Below are 21,148 nucleotides of genomic sequence, written 5' to 3'. Positions count from 1 at the left end.
CTTATGCTTGTTCTTGGATATATCTTCATACTGCAGTGGAATTCATTGAGTTACTATTCTCTGCATACGTAGATGACTGCAGGCAATAAGTATGGATGGCTATTTCCAACGCGGTCTTGTAGTTATGACTTCATGTCTTTTCAAGCGAGTCTCAAGGGCGAGATAGTATAGTGATATACATCCTTTCAGAAGATTAGATCACGAAGAAGGCGACGAATGCAGTATAAGGTGATGTTTTGTCATCTATGTGATTGTATATACATTTATCCCACCGTCTAGATATTGAGTATTAGATATTATCGCCACCAACCCCAGAGCCCATTAATCCGTCATCCATAAAATCGTCCATCGCTTAAGGGAGAGAAGCAGGGGCGTACTTTTGGTCAGGCTTGACAACCTTGCCACCAGCAAGCTGCTTGTCGGTGTAGCTGGGGTAAACGATCTGCTTCTTGCTGCTGACAACAGACAGAGTGGTGAAACCGTTGCCGGCACCGAACTGACCACTCCAGCCAGAGGTGATGGTGAAAGTGCCGCACTTGGCAGGGCCGCCGTTGGCCTGAGAGGCACTCTTGGAAGCCTTGACGACGTACTTGCAGGGGGTAGCGGCACCGCTACCGGTGTTGATCTTGAAGTTCCAGGTGCAAGTGGTATCGGGCTTATCGCATGTTCGCTGCATGGACTCAATGGTCCACATAGGAGCAGCGGCCATCATGGAGACGGCGTCGAGGGGAGCAGAAGGAGCAGCGACAGCGCCAGTGGCGGCAGCGAGAGCGAAGAGAGAGGTGGTGAACTTCATTTTGATGGTGGTTGGTTGTTTGTGTGTGGGAGAATTGGAGAGAGTTGTTTGTTGGAGTTGAAGAGTGTTTGGTAGTTGAGATGCTTGAGAAGATGAGATGATTGATGTGAGAATGTTGGATATCGTGGGTTGATCACAAAGTCTTTATAGAAGTTGAGAGAATAATATTAATAGACATGACTTCACCAAACCGGCACTTCGGCTTCATGCTGTGATGTTGATATGGTCTAAGCGCATGGAGATACGATAATGAACTAGTGCTACGTAGCAGTGTAGAGTCGGTCAATTGATGGTCACTACTAGCCTCAAGCCCAGAACGATCCAGGATTAGTGACAAATAAAGCGAGACAGTGTACCGCAATCTTCAGCGGTCAATCATTACCCTTCTTTTAGTCAATGCAATCATATTTCCCCAAGACCTGGAGATCCCCGAAGAACTCGGCTGACATCACTAATCTACACAAGGTTAGTTGACTGTTATCCACCAACCAGAGGGTTAGTTATTCTTGGATATTGCACTACTAGGCTTTACCCCTGCGCATTTCATGCTTAAAGCAGTTAAGCGGTTCTGTCAATACGAGACTGAGTGCCGATTTAATTGAGTCCTCTCCCTGCGTTTCAATGCCACGCCGGAATAGTCGAAGCAACGTCGTATAGCACAGCCGCTCAGACCACAATACTCATCACAACTTGGAACATTATCCACGACGTCATGTAACGACGCTGAATTGAGCCCACGTGGATGACTTTGGCATCAACTTGTGTCATGCAGTGATTTGCAATGCGCCATGGCAACTTCTGTGCTGTTTTTGGTTTGGATCATGGTTCATCAACTCGTCAGTCATTGAACACGTTTCACTGGAAAGATAGCATTGGCGATCACTACCGAATGCAAGCCTTTGAACGAGAAACCTATACTGTAATTAAAACCCAATCTACACATTCATCTTGACTTGTGTGATGCACTTGACTAAACGATCATGTTTTTATGCTTGAAAGCGCTATAAACGACCCTCGAAATTCGCCCCATTCTGCAGAAGTCTAGATCTGTAGATCCTCGCAGCAGCTTCCTGATAACCGAGGAAAGTGGAACGTGCCCACAACACGAGGGTACTTTTGGATTCCAAGGGTCGATATCTAGCCTTTCCGAATAGGTTCTTATTCCAGCACATCGAAATTTCGAAGCTTCATCTGACTCGAGAACCAGACGCACTCCTTAGGAGCTGCACTTGTTCCAGGCTGCCAATTCGATTGACCCGATCGATTACGCGGATCACCTAGCCCTTGGTACATCTCAATAGAGCGTTCTTGAGTATATTTATTAGACGACTAGACTAACTAACTCACTGTTCTCCCCCACGATCTTCGAGGAGTTAATCTATGGCTCTCCATACCATCATTGCGACTTCTCTCAATCCTTCCAGGAGGGATGAGAGTCTCCAGAGCGACATCACTATCAGATCGCTCATCCCCTGTACGATACGTGGCTTCGATCATGTCGCCCACACGCTTTTGTAAGCTTGGTAGGACACCGCCTGCATTGACAAATTAGTTGGCTGATCAATCAACGCAAAACGGGAGCATGGGTGAACGTACCAATGTTAAGACAAAGAAACTTCAGTATTGTAGGATACCAGACACAAGCAGCGATCAGTTGCTCAAAGCTCCAGTTTGATATGTATATATCGCTCTCGCCATCCTCTTTACCGTCCCGCAGCACTCCCAGGAAGTCTTAGAATTCGTTGACGCCAATGATACCCATCATCACGGAGAGAGCTTCCATAGAAACCCACAAGGCTTCAGTTAATAGCCAGAAATATTTTGTTTCATGGAACCTGTGCGCTTGTGAAAGTGAGCGTTGTGTCAAGAACCTGGTCCTGCTATAAAGCCATGTGCCTGACTCAGATGACTGTGCTTTCAGCATCGCATATATCCAATCCAGAATCAGGAATACCATGATGGTGTTTATAGGAGATTGGATGTTGGAGTGAATTTTGAAGTAGCTGTCCATGTTTTGCCTTAACAAGTAGTGGTTTCCATTCTTCAAATCGAGACGACCGTCCGTAAAATTGGACCCCAAGCCGGCCAAAGTTCTGGATGAGACAAGACCATCGGAGAAATCTATAGATATTTCCGAAACGCAAGTTCAAAGTCTCACAGTAAGTTCCCATCCCTGTATTCCCTCCGCAGTGATCGATAGCGTTATTCTTCTTGACATGCTTCTCCAAAGCTTCGATACCCATCACACCTGGGTGTGTGATGACTAGCATCAAGACCCAGTTGAGGATAACCTGAAAGAGAGTGTACCACCAACGGTTGTGTGTCTTGTGTAATATGAGTTGGATAAAAAGCAGCGGGTACATGCCGGCGGATACAACGCCTCGCAGTATAAGGTTGTTGGCTAACCACAATAATGACAAACTAATATTCGCAAGCCCCGCTGAGCTGGACCCAGAGAATGCAATAATGGCAGCTGTTAATATTACGACTAGAAAGATTACCTGCGCTTCCTAAAGATCAACAAATGCAGCTCCTGCTGCAATGCCGAATTTGCATTATGCGGCAAAGTTCTGCCATCGAACTGCGGTTTTCACAACCTTGGATAGCCCTTTTAACAGCAGCAGGAATACAAGAGAGAAGTTCCGAATCCAAGTCCTGGCAATCTTGTACGCCAGGGAACACAAGAGTACTATAGCGAATTACATCAGATACACCACAAGAATCCGTAAGATCATTAATTGTTGATCACACTTTACAATGGTAAGTGTAACACAGACCCCAGGCCCTACGATATCAAAGTCGATACTTGGATCGGCTCCGGTACAATAATCTTCCCCCATTATCCGTCCAAGATCTTCTATGATTGAAAGGTTAAGAGGGATATATTGGAATTTGTCTTCCCACAGCTCCGATAGACATCCTCGGATCGGGGTAGGATTAAAGAGCACAGTGGCTGTATCTCGCCAGCGTCCCCAATTTATAAAACTGATCCAGCGGATCAGGATTGAAATTATCCATAAGAGCTATTCTTTCAATTCAATTGAGTTCGTGTGGTGGGTTGTCACCCTCTGTCTGCAACGACGGCCGCAATAGTAAGACAATTCCAAAGCGATTCAGGTGACCCAAACAGTGTCTGCTTTGAATTACATTCCTTTTTGCAGTTCGTCGTATTATTGATATCGCATCCGCTCTCGAATAGTATTGGATAGATAGAGAAGTTCTTGGAGATGAATGGTAAGCGGAAAACCCAGACCGTTTCCCATGCCTGCCATTCTGATGTAATAAGGAGTTGCCCAAACGGTTCTTCCTCAATGGAGAACTTGATTAGTAACCGGAAACTCATTGATACCATGTTTGCAGCGAAATTTATTCCAGTTTGGTGAATGATGAAATAAGTTGTGCCAAGATTAACGGAAGGATACTTGGATCTTCAATCTCCAGCCCGTTGCCATAGCCTCCTTTTATTGACATAATTTGCACGGAGATCATCATGCAAGTCAGCAACTGTGCGCAACGGTCCGGTAATACAACAGGCTAATAGCCCGAATCTGCCTTAACAAGAACGAACTCTGACAAAGGCTCCAATCTGGCTGGCCGGATACGAGTCCTAGTTTGGAATCAAGCGTACAGTGTATAAAAAGAACTGACTTGATGGAACTTCTACTGCTAGGATGTTATGAGAGAAGCCTACTCGCTTTTATGCTTCCAGGTTGCCCGCCTGTGAAGACTGATATCTCCAGAATTAAATGCCATCAGCATTCCATAAAGACCCCCGACTGGCCATTTGTTCCATATAGTTTTCCAAATCCAACCATCGCCCCCAGCCTGGCCATCTAGTTCCTTCTCAGTTTGTTTGACTTTATCGTAAATCGTTGGGAGGGTCGTTGCAAAATAACGCTCCCTCAAATTCCGATACCAGGAACGATCGTACAATTCCCAGAATTGCTCCTCGGTATAGTATGCATGAGCATACAGCCACTTTCGGCCTCCCAAGTTGGACAACCTCCTCTCCAGGTCGCGGTTTTTGGCCTTGAACTCATCGCCATTTCTTGGGCCCCAACCCCACACACCGATGTTGAGCATAGGTTGTGACACGTCGGCTTTATCTTCAGCAACCTTCGCTAATTCCATGCGGGTAGTGACAGGATGAAAGGTAGGCATCTTGGTTTCCTTCAAAGGACACAGCCACAAAGGCCATATGCCAAAGTCAGAGTCGATCCAGTTGATAAACTCCCCAGCCGTGTCGTATGGGAGTGCCAGATCTTGAACGACAAATTGTTCTGAAATATGACTTGCATGAAGGGCGTGGTACAATGTCCTAGTGTGGGAATAGTCGTCCAAAAGCCATCGAAAGAATCGATTGAATGGTATAAACTTAAAATAAGTATAGCCCTGGCGGCCTACCCAAAAGGCAGCTCTGTCGTAACGAAAGAGATATTCGCCGATGGGGAGGTACTCAGTGACAGAAGAAATCGGCGGAAGATCTTTCGTCTTTTCTTGCACGTGAAGATAAAACCAGGGATCGGCAGCATTGCTGAATGTGACAAGATGGGACTCGGGAGGCTTATAGTTAGTAAGCTGTCCTGTTATGACAACGCCATGGTCTTTTGAAAAAAGAATTCCATCAATGTAGTCAGTATCAGAAACCCCACAATACCTCTGTGTCTCAGAGACCGCAGTGGCGATACTGTCAACTCGGTGATATGTTGTTTTCACGAATTTTTTAGACTCGACAAGTCGGACCTCGAGTAACGTTGTAACGCCCAAGGTGCCCGCTGCACCTGCAGCACCGTAGAACAAATCTCCTCGCTCTTCTGGCGAAGCCCTTACGATATCTCCATTGCCGAGAATCATCTCCACAAAGTTGATCGTCTCGTTGAAGAACCCATGGCGGAAAGAGCTGCTTTCTCCTGATGTCCCCGAGTAACCGCCGCCTGTTGTGATACCGGGAAATTCCATTACCACTGGAGGTATGAGGCCGTACGGCATTGTTGCTTCGACCAACCGATCCATTGGTACGTTGGGCTCGACTAGACATGTCCTTTTATCTGCGTCAATAGAAATGACCTGGCATAGCGTGCCTATATCGACGATGTTGGTGTGTGGTGCATGACGGGGTCGAGTACTGTTTGATGAGCCATGCGATATTCGATAGGGCTGTTCGAGCTTGTGAAAGTTGCGTATACTCCTGGCGACGTCCTTCACAATTTCATCGTGCCGTTGCATCACGTCCTACACGTTCACCAACGAGTGATAGGAAATATGTGGTTTAGGAAATCAAAAGACAAACTGAGAGGAAACAGTTTGCTGATGTACTTCGGGGAAAATCAAGCCGAAGTCCTCGCACCAACGGCGATTACTCGTACAAGACAACATCGGGTACACTATCGGAAAGATGCACATGTTCGTTTGGCGGATACTGGTGGAAATCCATGCCAAGTCGATATATTGCTTTTTTACTGAGACACTGAAAGAGAATGAAAGTGCGGTGAGTGATTGTGCGACATGATATCGCGTACAAACGCATTTCGTTGGCAGCTAGTGTAACGCCTCATGCATGTCCCAAACGCAGCTGGGCGTCATTGATAAGACCTAAAGAATCATTGGGCCTGATCCGAGCTGGAAACCCGTATGTAGAACCTACCTGCAACACGGTTTCAAGTATATTCTGTCTAGAAAGCAATAGAGTCTATGGAATCTTGGAACACCGTACAAAGCACGCCTTCTATTCACAACACCTATATCTCAGTGCTCATCCCCGCACGAAATCAATCCCCCCAGAATCTCCCATTTTACCAGATACCAGGAATAAATCGCCATGGTACGCGCTTGCAGTATTCAGTCCAGGCGTCTCCATACTTCACTGAACATCTCCTCTCATCACGTATGCACCGATGAACAAGCAACACAAGCATCCAGAGGGCATACCACCACACCACAGCCTTTGTGCTACCGACCAGTGCACACGAACTAAAACTGAGCAACAAGTCCCCTACATAGTTTGCATGCCGGGACCAGCCCCAGAAGCCGCTGCAGAGCAACAAGCTCGTGTGTTGTCTGCCATCCGATGTTCGGAAGCGTGCTGAGATGCACTCGGCCGGCTTACCCCAGATGGTGCATTCACCCCCTGTTCGGCGGACCATGTCTTTTTGGTGATTGACAACGCGGAAGAGCACGTAGCCTGCTACCCCGAGGGTAAAGAAGAATGCAAGGTAGGACGTTGAGGCTGACGATGGGTAAAGGCCAAGGTATTGCCCTTGTATCGTGTATGTTGTCGGCAGAAAGCAAAAGCAGCCCCAGATCAGATACATGCCAAAGTGGTCATGAGCAATGTCGATCGTCCGAAGGTACCATGATTCATTGATGAAGAAGTCCAGCACGTAGAGCGTTTGAAGTGTTGTCACTAGAATTAGTGATGGCTCAACGTACCCCTGATTTTGGTACTGATAAGCCATATTGGAGAAGTCTCTGTACCACATGTGAGCAAACTGATGCGGAAAGAGTGCTACAGCCAACCTACATCAAAGTCCACACCATCATTCCAGCGCGACCATTGCTGAACAGCTTGAGGTCAAATTTATCGCCAAGTCGTGGATTCAACTCAATTCCCATAAAAAAATCATATAAAGCGGATCCTAGCCCGTTGGTTAGAGTTTGATGATAACGAAAGCTTCGGTCCAGAAAACATACCACTGAACTTTCTATCTTCTGGATGGCATGGCACCACGTACGCTTTGACAAAAGCAAGTGCCGAGATAACGAAGCCAGCCAAGTTCATAGCCCCAATCAAAGTGCTCCAGTTGCGGGGTATGAAACCAGGATCCAAAATCCCGAACCAGCTGAGGCAGCCGTACAGAAGGTGCGTCACGATCCAGGCTGAGAGGCCATTGATCTTGTAGTCAAGAAGATATCCAGCCGGTGTAAGCTGTCCCTGGTGGTTTTCCCCGGGGAGAAAGATGTACAGAACTGCCTGGACGGCGAGCCAGAATACCACTGCCGCAATACCCTTGAGGGTGATATGAGGCCCGTACTGCGCGCAGATATTCCAGAAGCCTTGCTCTTTCACTGCTGCTGTAAAGAGTGAGAATGATCCTTCGTATTGGGCAAGCGTAATGAAGATGGATATCGATCCAATTGGTGCAAGAAACAGCGGCGAAGCTCCAACAAGAGAACGCAGCCACGACCGTCCAAGTCCTGCACGACCCCAAACGTCTGCATCGGTCAAAGTCTGGTTCTTGGTCGAGAGCTTTGTGGCCTCAATTGGCCTTTGTTTCCGCGGTCTAACAATCGTAGTCGTAGAGCCTGTCTGTGACAGACTATCAGTGCTTGGTGCCATCGCTTCTCGATACTTTTCTGATACGCGTCGAAACAAATAGATCGTGAAAAAAACAAAAGTAAATACGCGTCTGGAAAGGAGGGGAGAACAAATGGTGTTGGTAGTACAGAGATACACACGAGGGAATGAGCGAATGATCACCGCACGCACTATCAGTGGCTGGGGGTAGCCTGGATAACATCGTCATTGATGAGCGGAAGCGGGTGGATTACGGATGCATTTGTGGGACTAGAAATTGGAAAGTTTGGCATTTCATGGTTTGCGTTAGAGTTATGCAAAGTGACACGCGTGCTGTGGTGAGATTTTGTGTTTGGTTGAGAGAAAGCCATGCCAAGCTTGCCAGGCACTGAGACATGCTTATACGCTAAGGAAGCTACGAAACATCCCCATCAATTATAGCACTCAAATCGTTTGTGTTTGATCGGGGGCGTCTTGAACGTAAGACGAGTACTTTTAGATATTGGCTCAATGAGTAGTAGAGTCAATGAATGGTAACACGGCTTCGTAGTGACGCTGAAGAAGTGAGAGTAATTGGCCTGGACTGCATTGCCGGGGTCGTATTGGGGACTGACCGCCTCCAAATGTGAGATGTCAAGTGCCAAGATATCACTTGCGACGATCTTGAGACCTCTGTGCTGGAATGCATTGGCGTCGCACCAGTGAGACCCTGCAGTACAGCTACCCATTTCTTTGCATAACTCAATTCACTTTTCGCAGTGACTCTGACACTTGGGCAAGAAACGAAGAATGGAAATATGTTTTAATTGACTGGTTGCGTGCACAAAACAGAGCCTCTCATAGGCTTACTCTTCCAAACCCTGGCAAAGCAACATTGCACATTCAGATGTCCAGATGGCGTCCCACTCTTCCACAGCATCTCACGTTAAGTACCGCCTTTGTGACTGACAGAATACAGACTCCAGTTGGTGTAACTATGCGATATGAGATAGTTATGATTACTTTCAACCTGCATTACAGCTCACCAGCCTCGGCCTCGCTCTCAGCTACCTTCTTGATTGCCTCTTCCGTCTTTCTGTTGGATTCTTGCTTCATAGATTTCTTTGCATGCACTTGAATGCCAATGGAGTTTCCGACTTGCATTCTACCGCCGTAGTTGAACGAAAACTTGACATCCTCAGATCCGATCTTCGTTTTATCCCAGTTGCTAAAGTCAACGAGTTCGTCTACAACCTGTCAGCTTTGTCTTTTGTGTCCTCGGAAGTCACTTACCCTCGCAAGCATTCTGGCCAGGCTTGACATCGCTACCTGCGAACAGAGGTGCAAGCCAAGTCACAACGCCAGGCGCAAAGAAGGCTACTCCATCCAGCTCAGCGATAAATTTACGCTCCATCTTGGTACCCCCCTTAAGAAGTTCCTCTCTATACTTGCGAACAGCCCAAGGCAGATCCTTATAGTCGGTGCGGATGATTCTGAAGCCGTCGGAGTGCATGAAACGATCGAAGTCACCGGGGTAGGGAAGTTCACCACCATCGTCGGTTGTCCAATATTTGTCGAGGTAATCCATTGCCCAGGCGATCTCTTTGGGAGCGTTTGAAGGGTCGGGAACGACGTAAATCTCTGCATTGATGTTGGAGCTGACGGAACACTCAGTCTTCCACTGAGTTCTCTCTCGCGAAGGACCACGCGATTTGCTCAATAGATCTCGGAGCTCGGCAGCACGAGCATGATCACCACTCTTTTCGGCTTGAGCGACCTCTCGCATAAGGCCAAGCGCCGCGGTATCGCCAATCTGGATATCGATGACTTGAGCCGCCGCCTGAGAGGCAAGGAGAGACAAGATAGCGTTGGTGACCTTCATGATTGACGTTGATTTGACAAAGATTAGAAATGAGAAAGGAATGCCAAGTTTGACATAGAGGATGACCATCAATATGTACCAGATTCACGCTCGGCCATTCCCCAATGAAGGAACACCCGATTACATAGTTGAACCAATTGTGTCGCTTGAGATTGACATTGAGAATGCGCTATCAGAGTCCGGTTCAGGCATCAGTGGAAAAAAAACAGGGGTTGTTTCCGGGATTATGTCTGCGGCTGAAGAAAATGGAGCATGATAAATGCCATTATCCGAGAAATTTCAAGCTGCTTCCAGTGGTAATGACTGCTGGACCACCAGTAGTCTTGCACTAGAGAGAATAGAAAGGATGATAGCTACAAAAGAATTATAGGGATTCGCTGGTTATTGCTAACCTAAACTACCAATCTGCTAATTAATAGCTTAACTATTAATAGTGTTTAAGACTATAACATATTTGTATCTTTGCTCAAGAGGTGCCCATATCTTCGTTGATCGGGGAGGCTACCCGACACTTCCTCACTGACTCCATCGGGGTTATCCCGACTTGCATATGTCCCTGCCATACTTGGTAAGACCTTGAGATCGGCCCAAGTAATGTTTACCATTTTCGCAATATATAAGTTTGGTAATTGCCTTAGCCCTTTTTAGCTCTTGTGTATCACTCAGATATTCTATTGTCCCAACACGCGGATCTTTACACAACCATGGTTTTGAAAAGACCAACCGCTGATAATGTTCACAACGATTTTGACGTTGAACATGTCATCCACAACGCATCTGTCTCTGACAAGATATCTTTGCTCTCTGGTAAGTAACCAACCCCACAATCTTTTCTCTCGCCCAAGAAGCCTCGCCTTACTAACTTCCTTTCTCCTCCAGGCCGAGACTTTTGGCACACGAACCCTCTCCCAGCGTTCAATATCCCATCCGTGCGTGTCAGCGACGGCCCAAACGGCGTACGAGGAACAAAATTCGTCGACGGCGTGCCAGCAGCATGTCTACCTTGCGGAACCGGCCTAGCAGCTACCTGGGACCAGGATCTGCTATACAAGGCAGGCAAACTGATAGGTAACGAGTGCATAGCTAAAGGCGCACACTGCTGGCTAGGTCCTACAGTCTGTATTCAACGCTCTCCTCTAGGTGGCCGCGGCTTCGAGTCAATGGCAGAGGATCCCTATGCAACAGGCAAACTAGCTGCTGCGTACATCAAAGGCGTACAGTCGACGGGCGTTGTGTCGGTCATCAAGCACTGGCTTGCAAATGATCAAGAACACGAAAGAGTTGGCGTCAACGTTGTTGCTAGTGAGCGTGCGTTGAGGGAGGTTCATATGCTCCCTTTCCAGATCGCGCTTAGTGATGCAGCGCCGGGGGGTGTTATGGCTTGCTATAATAAAGTCAATGGCACACATGTTTCAGAGAACCGGGATTATCTCGATGCTTTGCTCCGTAAAGAGTGGCAGTGGAAGGGTCTGATCATGAGCGATTGGTACGCAGCAATCCTTCAACCTCTCAAATTGTAGCTGATACTAACACTTATCCTTGCTCTAGGTTCGGTACTTATTCTACAACCGAGGCCATTAATGCAGGGCTGGATCTCGAGATGCCGGGGCCAACGAGGCAACGCGGCCAGCTTCTCGACCTTGCAGTGTCCAATCGAAAAGTATCTCGATCAACCATAGATACTCGAGCAAGAAACGTTCTCGAATTCATCCAAAGATGCACAAAGGTTCCTGTTGCTGCGGAGGAAGGAGGACGCGACTTTCCTGAAGACAGGCAGCTCAACCGAAAGCTCGCCGGTGACAGCGTTGTCTTGTTGAAGAATGAAGGTAACCAACTGCCCCTTAAGAGACCTTTCAAAAGCATTGCTTTGATTGGACCAAACATGAAGACTACTTCGTTCTGTGGAGGTGGCTCTGCCCATCTTCAGCCTTACTACACTGTTTCTCCTTACGAAGGGATCGTGGCCCAACTACCGCCTGATGTTGAGGTACGATACGAAGTCGGTGCTACAGCAAATGGGTGGAATCCTCTCCTACAAGACAATATGATCACCACGCCAGAGGGATCACCAGGAATGCGAATACGCTTCTACAGTCAGAGCCCCAGTGTACCCAAGCGCGAGATTGTTGACCAGAGCCATCTGCCTGATTCATCTTGGCTTCTTATGGGCTACTCGCATCCGAAACTAGACAAGCTCTTCTACGCAACTGTAGAAGGCGATCTGGTCATTCAACAATCCGGACTATTTGAGTTTGGCCTGGCAGTTTATGGCTCTGCGCGACTCTATGTCGATGACCAGCTCTTGATCGATAACAGTCATGTCCAGCGAGGCGGTACATTCTTCTTCGGCAAAGGAACTGTTGAGGAAAAGGCTCAGATGCACCTTGTTCAAGGTCAGAAGTACCGCATCACTGTTGAGTATGAAAGTGCACCATCTTCCAAGCTCGTCAAGCCAGGCGTAGTCAATTTTGGTGGTGGGGCTGGAAGAGTTGGTCTAGCGAGTGCTGTTGACCCTGAAGTCGGCATCCAAAAAGCCGTCTCAGTAGCTCTACAGTCAGACGTGACCATTCTCTGTGTTGGGATGACAAGTGATCAAGAATCTGAAGGCTTTGACAGGCCTCACATGGATCTTCCTGGATCGCTACCTCAACTTGCCTCGGCCGTCTTGGCAGCGGTCCCAAACGCTATCGTTGTGACGCAGAGCGGCACTCCATTCAGCATGCTCTGGGCTGAAAAGGCCAAGACCCATTTACATGCTTGGCTAGCTGGGAACGAGACTGGAAACGGTATTGCTGATGTTTTATTTGGCGCAACCTGCCCCAATGGAAAACTCCCGCTTTCATTTCCACGCCGTCTACAAGATACACCCACGTTCTTGAACTTTGGTAGTGAGAGGGGGCGTGTTATCTACGGCGAGGATATTTATATTGGCTATCGGTACTACGAAAAGGTCGATCGAGACGTACTATATCCTTTTGGGTGAGTAAACAAAACAGCACTATGCTCGAGAAAAACTAACATGACATTCACAGCCATGGTCTCTCTTACACCACATTTACCTACGACAAGTTGAACGTTGCATCCTCTCACGTGAGCTTCGAAATCACCAACTCTGGTTCTGTGCCTGGAGCTGAAGTCTCTCAGCTTTACATTGCCGCTGACGAGGTCACATCTTCCATCCAGAGACCTAAGAAAGAGTTGAAGGGTTTCAAGAAAACATATCTGCAACCTGGCGAGGCTCGGAGGGTGGAGATTCCACTGGATCGACTCACCACATCGTTTTGGGATGAGGAATTACATTGCTGGGTGAGTGAAAGAGGTGTGTATAGGGTATTAGTAGGATCGAGTAGTAAGGAAATCTTGCTTGAAGGAGATTTGCCTGTGCGAGAAACTAGTAGATGGAGTGGGCTTTGAGGAATGTGTTGGATAGCACTGGAGGAAATCTAAAAACACCATCGCATGGACTTGGCTATCAGCACAATTCAGTTATTATTTTTTTTGTCGTTACTTTGAAATTTAACTTAGCTTCTCCCAATTGATATAACACCTTAAAGCTAGTATGTAAAAAGTCCAATGTACTTAGATACTAAAGTCGTGATTACCTGGCATTTGATCGTGATATTCTTAGCAATCTACAATAAGATATCGACTATTCTGATGTGTACCTGTCATTGGCGCATTCATGATTGTTATATTTTACAAATATGGGGAACGTCTAAGAACAGGGGCAAAATATACGTTAGATTGAAATCACTAAATTCACCAGAGTAAAGTACTTTACAGTTTGTTCATCTCAAACAATGGTCAAATACTTTCCGGTGAGGTTGGGTGAAACCCACCAAGGCCCCACGTCACAAGCTGATAGCATGCAGCTACACCACCCCTGGCTTCATTAGAATACTTCTCAAGTCCATGCAAGAAAGCAACAACAATCTCTCGCCAATCTTGTGGCAAAACCAGTCGCCCAGATGTAGCGAGGGACTGGAACTGGAGGCTCCGAGCAGCACCAATCAATATCATAGAGCAAGCAGTGCTATTTCGAATCCATATCCATAGTCCATGATCAAGCTTATTCATTCGATCCACAGCTCTCAGTCTCCAGGCACAGTACCGCAGGCCCAGTGAAGCTATACTGACAATCTCATCATCTAGAGCGGCAGGTAGTGTAAGGGCGTAGTTAAGACATAGGCGTACGAATGGCCGGCACAGAAGCTCTTTAACAAAGAGGTACCGCGAGCAAAGGATTCTTTTGTAAAGGTTCGACTCAGGACAAATATTTTCATCCGGAGGTGGGAACGATATCTCTGGCGGTAGGGATAGATACCAGTCTTGAAGTTGTGAGCCGAAAACCTCATATGATCGTAGTAATGACCTGGCCTGCGCTTCGCTCGGGCAATCAGAGAACTGGACCTTGGCATCGACGATGCGGTTAATCAAGTGGCGAGCGGCTATGTCTGCAAGAAAGTAATACCAAGCTATGGTCTCGTCGAACAAGCAATCCGCTGCAGGCGGCGATGGAAACGTGAGGCGATCTTCGATGTGTTCCAGTATTGATCCAGGCAAACTAGGTATTTCATAGCGAATCTCGCTACCAGGTGGTTAGCAATTAGACGTACAGACAGAAACAGCTTCTCACGTACACTTCCGATTTGTATGCCGTGTAGAAAATGCTTTGTTTAATTGCTTGTGGACTGTAAGGGGAGTTCTGGGGCCCGGCAGGCATGGTGGATTCCCTGTTAGCAGTGTCAGCATTGGTTCCAGTGTTTGATAACCATCTGTATATCTTACCTGGCCCAAACTGCAGAGTAACAGGAGTTTCCTGCCATGGTGAAATACCTCCAAGCCTCGACAGGCTGTAAATTACACATAAACCAGATACTGCAACTCACGTCAGTATGCTCATCTCGGCATGCGTTCGAGAACAAGAAGAGGCATGTCCCCCATCTTACCCTGCTAAGCATAAGCACTGGGCAGACTCCAATGTGTTGTGGCTCATCGCTAGCCCAAGCCTTTTACACGCAACGCTCCAGTACCTATAAGCATTATCGGTGGTTTGCTCAAGTTCCCAACTGTTTTGACTCCTTGGCGTCTCAACATGCGGGTCCTGACACAACACGCTGATGGCGCATACAAGGGCAACAAGACACGTCTGTGTCGTCCAATCCAAGCCATTTTCGGAGATCTTTGCGATATACTGGTCGAGAATAGCGACATCCAGAATGGGATTTACACTGTGAACGGTACTGAGATAGGTTTTTTGTAACTTCTTTAGCTCTGAGAAACCTAATGGGGGGAGCTCGTCAGGCATAGCCATGAAGCTTCCGTTGTCCACGAGGATAGGGTCTATTGCTGGTGGAAACACGTTCCAGGTCAAAATACTATCGAGTCCTTCGGAGAATCTTTCGATGTGGCATTCGGGAGCTGAGATAGAGTGTGGTGTGGTAGTTAAGTTGACCAAGGAGTCGACTTCGCCATGTCTTGTTGGCTGGTGGGCTTGAGATGATGATGTGTTGGATTGGCCTGGCGAACGTTGTTCTTTTACGTCCTGTGCCAAGTCCTGGATGGCCTGCAAGATCTGCACACCCAAATCATGGCTTCTTTATTCGAAAGAAGATCTTTGTCAGTTTCTTTGTGCAACCACATTTGAATATGGAACAAGAAGGCGTACAAGGGACGGTCTGTTGAGTCTACAGTATCATATCGGCACTCTGAGTTGCTCTTTTCACAGTAGCTGCAAATTGGCCAGCGGCTGTCGCATTTCGTCTTCCTCGAGCGACACACTTTGCACGCTACGGCAACGCGTCGTCTAGTAGGCTGGGTGCTGTTGCCCGAGGAATTAATATCCCTAGACTCTCTGTTCATGGTATTTAGCTGTGGGTCATTCCGGCCCAGTCGAGCTTTCTTGTTTGGGCGGCTGGGACCTTGTGAAGTATCGTCCTGAATGTGGGCTTGGAACTACATCATGGGAAAGGGTATAGAGCAGAGGGAGAACAGGATTCGGGCCCTCCCCGAGCATGTGCAGGGTTTATAAATTGCAGCGGAAAAGCTGGGGCCTGCTAGTTTAGTTGGGCTTAGTACTGTAAGTTTAGTTTAGTTGATGTCATTACCAGTGAACTCCGCGTTTATGAACTACCCTAAATCCACGTCTTGAATTAATAATGCTCGGCGAGTATCTAGCACAATACTTGGAATGTATAGAGTCCATACTATTCTTTATCACTTTCGTTAATACAGCAGCTTAACTTTATCTTTGAAGACACCCAACAATTTACACCAATCTTTTCCCAGTTTAAAATCTTATAGACGCAGTTTAGTTTTCCCAAGATTGATAAATCAGCAATGTTTTGAACAAACTCAGATTGGATTCGTGAACATTTAAAGATGATCGATGTTAACTATTCTCTTTTGCAATTTGTTCTCGGCTTCCTGTGAATCATAATACAACCTCGCATCAAGATCTCTTGATCCATCGTTGATCCAGCTCATCCATGGTGACCCGACCCACTCCTGTCGCCTTGACAGTCTCGCGCAGCGTCGTCCTAAGCAGATATGTCGGGGTACAGCTCCAAGCATGGCACCAACTGTTGTTACGTACATCCCCATACGGGCCCGCCATACAATCCTGCGCGTCGTAACATTCCCAGAACGTATCTGCACCTGCTTCCACCATCCCGCCCCAATAAGATCTGATCAAATCAACACACTCATCGTAGCATTCTAGCACCGCGAGGGCGTCGCAAACGTGATGCCACAGATAAGGTGTGAGTGGCTTCACAGCATCTGGATGTGTAAGAGTGGCGAGAAAAGCTTGACGAGCGACTGCTGGAGGGAAAGCCTCGCATAGAACTAGCCACGCCGCGGACGCGTAGCTTACTTGCTGAGTTTCTCCAGACACAAAGACACCATCCTTGAGGAACGCGTTTGCAGCGTCTGTCATGTTACTTATCATTTCGTTGTACGGAGGCTGCTTGTTCAGTCGTACAGCGAGCTTATTCGTAGCCTTGAGACAATAAAGCAGCACGCCATGTGCTCCCGCACTCTTATCAAGACCTTTTGCCCAGTCGAGAAATATGTGATGTTTGCTCCGTTCGGCCTCAAAAATGTACGTGGTGGGATTAAGGTTGCGCAGCAGTCTCTTTGGGCAGCCAAGAACAGTCTTCCAAAGCAGATGCCCAGTTTCCGTATCCTCAGAAGCTTGAACATAGTCATAAACAATAGCAGCAAATAGAGCATCGTAGTCAGCGATGTAGTCTGTCGAAGCCATTAACGTGGGCTTTTCAAAGATACAAGCTGATAACGAGCCATCTTCATGTTGGACTGCTGCGAACTGGAAAAGACATTTTTTGACAAGATTGAAGTCCCGGAATGTGCTGTAGTTTGCTAGAGCTTGTAGGCGGAGATCCCCAATCCAGAGCCTTCTATCTCGCCTTGGGCCGTCTTCGAATACAGTCTGCATGCAGTCTCGTAGCGTGGAGATACAAACGTGGTCGATATCCTGCAGGAGAGGATCGGGGAACTCGACTGCATCGATCTGATGGTCTTGACTGACCGCGCTGACTGATTCGCATTGTACATTCGAGAACGATACCTTGAACTTGGGGGAGGTATCAATGATTTGGACACGCAGATATCGAAAGGAATAACGGCGGGGCAGGTTTATTGTATGCGGACATGTGTCGATATTAATGATCTCATCAGGGAGCCAGGCGGTGCTGATCCAGGTGTCCACATCATTCATGTCCATCGTTACATCAATGGGCGACTCGCCAAAGGTGAGGCGTAGCCGACATGGAGCGTCCATGTTTTTCCCGACGTAGTCCAGGTGGAATGAGAGAAATCCGACCATATGGATGCCGAAATCGAGGATGAAGTCGGAACCTTTTCCCCAAGATAGGGATGAGAGGTTGTTGATGTCATAGTCAGCAGTGCGAGTCTCGACGCCAAAGAACGACGGGCTGGATCTCTCGAATGTGATTATCCTTTTGGGAACTCGGATGCATCGATGGAGTTTGGGGAGTAAGTCTTGGGCGATACACTCAAAGGTTTGAACCATGGTTGCAGGGTTAGGATTGTTTGTTTCCTGAACCATATTGTCTTGAGTCAATGAAGCAAACAGAGGATCAATCGTCCTCGGTGACAATTGATAAAGAAAAAGCCTAACAACAATAATTCTCGCTCCAAGATTAACCGAGACTGATAAAATATTCCACTGCCATGGTTCTCCGCTACTTCTTGTTACTGAATCTGAATCCGAATTTCACTAATGGTCGGGAAGACTCCGCGAACATGCAGAACCTGATTAGCCAATTAGAGTGAAGTTCTCGGGGAGACTCCCCGGGGCATCAGAGGTCTCGAAGCAGCCACCAAGTAAACACTTCATTAATCTTGCACTAGCTTCAAGGAAAGGTTCAGCAGGAAAAACATTGCAACCACGAATTTCTCCCATCACAAACAATCTAACAGGTCTAGACGGCTAAAATCTTAACCAGAGCGATGCAGTCTCAGCTACCCTCGAGGATTAGACTCTAGTTCATGATACGGGCTAGCCCTTTCGCCCCCGGTCTTCCTCCCCGGCATCTCGTTCAAAGCCCTCACAACAACCCCATGGGGAAACGCATTGGATCCATTCTATCGGGTCAGACGAGAATACTTAAAGCCGTACCACCCAACAGCCTATTCATCTAAATCCATCAGCCATCGACCTACAACAGTAACAATTACATCCTCATTAATACCAGCGGCTATCTCTTCCATCAAATCCAAACAAGGAGCTGATAACTCCAACCTCGATGATGGGGTTGGCGAATTCCACGTCGAGCAAGCTTTCAAAGCCCCCGACGTCAAAATTGAACCAGGGCAGCTTTCTTCGGGATACGAGTCGCTGAGCTTGTGGCAGACCGTCAAGGTCTTCAAAGTCGCTACAGCGTATTGTTTCGCAGCGGCTTTTAGTGCTGCCACCGATGGATATCAGATTGGGTGGGCTTCTCTCGTCTCTCTTGTCTATATGTGCACGTTTATTAATATGAGACAGTATTAACGGCAGTATCATTGCGAATAAGGGCTTCGTTCATCAATTTGCGACCGCGACCAACGCCGACGGAGACGAATACCTCACTGCGCCTATCCTCGCCGGCTGGAGTTCCATCATGTCTGTCGGCCAAATCATCGGCATGTTGACAATTCCCTTCCTGTCCGACAGATACGGCCGTAAGACTGCAATGTGGACCTATTGGACTATCCTTGTCAGCAGTGTCTTGTGCGAGACCTTAGCCAGAACCTGGCCGGTTTGGTTAGCCGCCAAGCTCCTCGCGGGCGTCGGAGTTGGCTGTCTTCAGTCGACTCTGCCTGTATATATCTCTGAGTGTGCCCCTACTCGTATCCGTGGAGGCCTTCTTATGTGCTACAGTCTCTGGTGGACCATTGGATCCTTCTTCGCCTACATCGCCCTTCAACTACTGAACCGAAAGAACCCCAACATCTGGCTTACGCCCATCTACACACAATGGGCTCAGATTGGAATTATGTGTATCATATATGTCTTCCTCCCAGAGTCGCCAGCTTGGTGCGTCAGTCGCGGTAACGCAGACCGTGCTAAGAAGCAGCTGCTGAGGCTCAACCGCGGCGTCGTCGAATATGATGAAGAGCATCAGTACCAGATCATCGTGCAGACCTTTGAACATGAAAGGGAGATTGCAGCTGAGCAGAAGAAGGAGCATTGGTATGCCATTTTTCGCGGAATTGATGGCTTCCGAACTGTCATCTCTCTGTGGCCGAACCTTACACAGCAATTCATCGGCCTCACCCTTTTTGCAACCTTTGGAACCTACTTTTTCCAACAAGCCGGACTTGCCGACCCTTTCACGATCAAATGCATTACGTCTTCAATCAATATTACCACGCTCTTGATCGTCGTTTTGGTAGCCGACAAAATAGGTCGTAGGCGAATCTCATGCTACGCTACTACGCTTTCATGGATATCTTGTGTAGTCATTGGAATTCTTGGTCTGATCCCCAGGACAACAGTGACTTCAAACATCTTTGTTTTGTTTGTATGCCTCTGGAGTAAGTCTCTTCATTTACCAATTGTTCATAGTATGGCACTAAAAATCTCCTAGATGTTGGTATGATCTCCAATGGTGCTGCTGGTTGGGGCTTCATTGCTGAGATCTCATCCCTGCGTCTTCGCCCTTATACAGCTGGATTTGGCGCTGCATGCACTTGTGTTGCTGGAGTCGTCATGAATGTTCTAACTCCATATATGGTCAACGCCAATAAGTGGAATTGGGGTTTCAAGACTGGCTGGTTTTACGCTGGTGTCGGACTACCCTTCCTTATTGGCACATGGCTTCTTCTTCCGGACACATCAGGGTACGTGATAGAACATCGGCCGGTTCATAGGATATTATATACTGACATGGTTTAGACGTACTGCAGCTGAGGTTGATGAACTCTTCGAGAGGAAAATCAAGCCTTGGAGGTTCAGCAAGACCCAGACTACAGGCTAATAGATGCATAAAATCTAGGATAATAGGCAATAGTTTATAATAGTTTCTACTTCAATCTTAAGAGCAGCTTTAATATTTACTATTATATGTTTAACTATAGTCTTTCTATAGTTTAACCTCTTAGTCTTATCTAAATTCTAAGGCTCAGCTTTCCCGAGACTCTTTGCCCAACGATCCCCACACGACCGACGCGTGTAGTAGTCGTCTTTTCCGACTCAGTTTCGGGAATACTGGCATCTCTAGTCTCAACCGTCGAGGTAATATGATCGGTGTGTCAAATGAAACAATGCGGGCGATGCCTTGACAGAAACACGTCGTCAGACTGAGCCTGCTGTTACGCGCAAGGAGAGGCAACGCAAGCTTCCCGTTTCCACCACGTCCGTATCCAACACCTCACCTGTAGTCATCAACAGTCCGTTGGATGTCAGTCAGTCATTCAATTTAGTACCATGAGCTATAGTGTTGACAGAAAACATTATGAGAACATCTTCCACTTTGCTGGATTTGCATCTCCATTCTTCATCTTTGCGAGAATTGCTTCTTAATATTAATCGCATTCGTAACTATGACACAGGCCTCTACCAGGATATCATTTCCTCCTTCGTTTGCTTCTTAACAGAAATAGCGGGATGATGCCAGCTAGCTCCAGTGGTCTTCAGGGTTTATTGAGTCTTGGCTCGATAGCGTGGTGA

At 47.4% G+C, this 21,148-nt stretch overlaps 8 protein-coding genes across 8 annotated transcripts; 2 read left to right on the top strand and 6 right to left on the bottom strand.

The window, feature by feature from the left end:
• Nucleotides 1-219: 219 nt before the first annotated feature.
• EDB82DRAFT_499181 (uncharacterized protein) lies at nucleotides 220-1,093 on the bottom strand. Its single transcript, XM_025734963.2, has one exon. The coding sequence runs from the start codon at nucleotides 794-796 to the stop codon at nucleotides 353-355; it is 444 nt and encodes a 147-aa protein (XP_025585717.1). The 5' UTR covers nucleotides 797-1,093; the 3' UTR covers nucleotides 220-352.
• A 3,330-nt stretch (nucleotides 1,094-4,423) lies between these two features.
• Nucleotides 4,424-6,022, bottom strand: EDB82DRAFT_566820 (uncharacterized protein; the record flags this gene model as incomplete). The annotated part of the gene is made up of 1 exon (XM_025734961.2): nucleotides 4,424-6,022. The coding sequence occupies one exon, from the start codon at nucleotides 6,020-6,022 to the stop codon at nucleotides 4,484-4,486; it is 1,539 nt and encodes a 512-aa protein (XP_025585715.1). The 3' UTR covers nucleotides 4,424-4,483.
• A 304-nt stretch (nucleotides 6,023-6,326) lies between these two features.
• EDB82DRAFT_445496 (ergosterol biosynthesis ERG4/ERG24 family-domain-containing protein) lies at nucleotides 6,327-8,435 on the bottom strand. Its single transcript, XM_065607797.1, has 3 exons — nucleotides 7,487-8,435; nucleotides 7,317-7,431; nucleotides 6,327-7,264 (listed from the first exon to the last, which is right to left on the bottom strand). The coding sequence occupies exons 1-3, from the start codon at nucleotides 8,130-8,132 to the stop codon at nucleotides 6,589-6,591; spliced, it is 1,437 nt and encodes a 478-aa protein (XP_065464835.1). The 5' UTR covers nucleotides 8,133-8,435; the 3' UTR covers nucleotides 6,327-6,588.
• Nucleotides 8,436-8,877: 442 nt separating this feature from the next.
• EDB82DRAFT_499174 (uncharacterized protein) lies at nucleotides 8,878-10,157 on the bottom strand. Its single transcript, XM_025734959.2, has 2 exons — nucleotides 9,363-10,157; nucleotides 8,878-9,316 (listed from the first exon to the last, which is right to left on the bottom strand). Exons 1-2 carry the CDS (start codon nucleotides 10,018-10,020, stop codon nucleotides 9,105-9,107), a joined length of 870 nt encoding a protein of 289 aa, XP_025585713.2. The 5' UTR covers nucleotides 10,021-10,157; the 3' UTR covers nucleotides 8,878-9,104.
• A 498-nt stretch (nucleotides 10,158-10,655) lies between these two features.
• EDB82DRAFT_461330 (glycosyl hydrolase family 3 N terminal domain-containing protein) lies at nucleotides 10,656-13,365 on the top strand (the record flags this gene model as incomplete). Its single annotated transcript, XM_025734957.2, has 4 exons — nucleotides 10,656-10,758; nucleotides 10,831-11,437; nucleotides 11,500-12,930; nucleotides 12,984-13,365. The coding sequence occupies 4 exons, from the start codon at nucleotides 10,656-10,658 to the stop codon at nucleotides 13,363-13,365; spliced, it is 2,523 nt and encodes an 840-aa protein (XP_025585711.1).
• A 312-nt stretch (nucleotides 13,366-13,677) lies between these two features.
• EDB82DRAFT_172212 (uncharacterized protein) lies at nucleotides 13,678-15,918 on the bottom strand. Its single transcript, XM_065607119.1, has 5 exons — nucleotides 15,620-15,918; nucleotides 14,901-15,548; nucleotides 14,740-14,829; nucleotides 14,592-14,684; nucleotides 13,678-14,539 (listed from the first exon to the last, which is right to left on the bottom strand). Exons 1-5 carry the CDS (start codon nucleotides 15,811-15,813, stop codon nucleotides 13,756-13,758), a joined length of 1,809 nt encoding a protein of 602 aa, XP_065464834.1. The 5' UTR covers nucleotides 15,814-15,918; the 3' UTR covers nucleotides 13,678-13,755.
• Nucleotides 15,919-16,341: 423 nt separating this feature from the next.
• Nucleotides 16,342-18,180, bottom strand: EDB82DRAFT_499170 (Six-hairpin glycosidase-like protein). Its single transcript, XM_025734955.2, has one exon. The coding sequence runs from the start codon at nucleotides 18,038-18,040 to the stop codon at nucleotides 16,403-16,405; it is 1,638 nt and encodes a 545-aa protein (XP_025585709.1). The 5' UTR covers nucleotides 18,041-18,180; the 3' UTR covers nucleotides 16,342-16,402.
• A 303-nt stretch (nucleotides 18,181-18,483) lies between these two features.
• Nucleotides 18,484-20,499, top strand: EDB82DRAFT_555662 (uncharacterized protein; the record flags this gene model as incomplete). The annotated part of the gene is made up of 5 exons (XM_025734953.2): nucleotides 18,484-18,586; nucleotides 18,690-18,927; nucleotides 18,983-20,013; nucleotides 20,067-20,319; nucleotides 20,375-20,499. 5 exons carry the CDS (start codon nucleotides 18,484-18,486, stop codon nucleotides 20,454-20,456), a joined length of 1,707 nt encoding a protein of 568 aa, XP_025585708.1. The 3' UTR covers nucleotides 20,457-20,499.
• Nucleotides 20,500-21,148: the final 649 nt, after the last annotated feature.

Source organism: Fusarium venenatum (genome assembly GCF_020744135.1).
Source record: "Fusarium venenatum strain MPI-CAGE-CH-0201 chromosome Unknown EDB82scaffold_2, whole genome shotgun sequence".
NCBI lineage: Eukaryota > Fungi > Ascomycota > Sordariomycetes > Hypocreales > Nectriaceae > Fusarium > Fusarium venenatum.
The sequence above is the reverse complement of the archived record's forward strand: the minus strand, read 5'-3'. Positions and strand labels throughout refer to the sequence as shown.

What these genes read in the sequence shown, in the direction of transcription:
- EDB82DRAFT_499170 (XM_025734955.2), bottom strand. Translation starts at nt 18,040, where the DNA reads ATGGTTCAGGAAACAAACAATCCTAACCCTGCAACCATGGTTCAAACC.
- EDB82DRAFT_445496 (XM_065607797.1), bottom strand. Translation starts at nt 8,132, where the DNA reads ATGGCACCAAGCACTGATAGTCTGTCACAGACAGGCTCTACGACTACG. An exon ending in AGAAGATAGAAAGTTCAGTG is followed by an intron (nt 7,432 to 7,486) that starts GTATGTTTTCTG and finishes CCAACGGGCTAG; the next exon opens with GATCCGCTTTATATGATTTT. An exon ending in ATGATGGTGTGGACTTTGAT is followed by an intron (nt 7,265 to 7,316) that starts GTAGGTTGGCTG and finishes CATGTGGTACAG; the next exon opens with AGACTTCTCCAATATGGCTT.
- EDB82DRAFT_499181 (XM_025734963.2), bottom strand. Translation starts at nt 796, where the DNA reads ATGAAGTTCACCACCTCTCTCTTCGCTCTCGCTGCCGCCACTGGCGCT.
- EDB82DRAFT_172212 (XM_065607119.1), bottom strand. Translation starts at nt 15,813, where the DNA reads ATGAACAGAGAGTCTAGGGATATTAATTCCTCGGGCAACAGCACCCAG. An exon ending in GACTCAACAGACCGTCCCTT is followed by an intron (nt 15,549 to 15,619) that starts GTACGCCTTCTT and finishes TTTCGAATAAAG; the next exon opens with AAGCCATGATTTGGGTGTGC. An exon ending in CAGTGCTTATGCTTAGCAGG is followed by an intron (nt 14,830 to 14,900) that starts GTAAGATGGGGG and finishes CGTGAGTTGCAG; the next exon opens with TATCTGGTTTATGTGTAATT.
- EDB82DRAFT_499174 (XM_025734959.2), bottom strand. Translation starts at nt 10,020, where the DNA reads ATGGTCATCCTCTATGTCAAACTTGGCATTCCTTTCTCATTTCTAATC. An exon ending in TGGCCAGAATGCTTGCGAGG is followed by an intron (nt 9,317 to 9,362) that starts GTAAGTGACTTC and finishes GACAGGTTGTAG; the next exon opens with ACGAACTCGTTGACTTTAGC.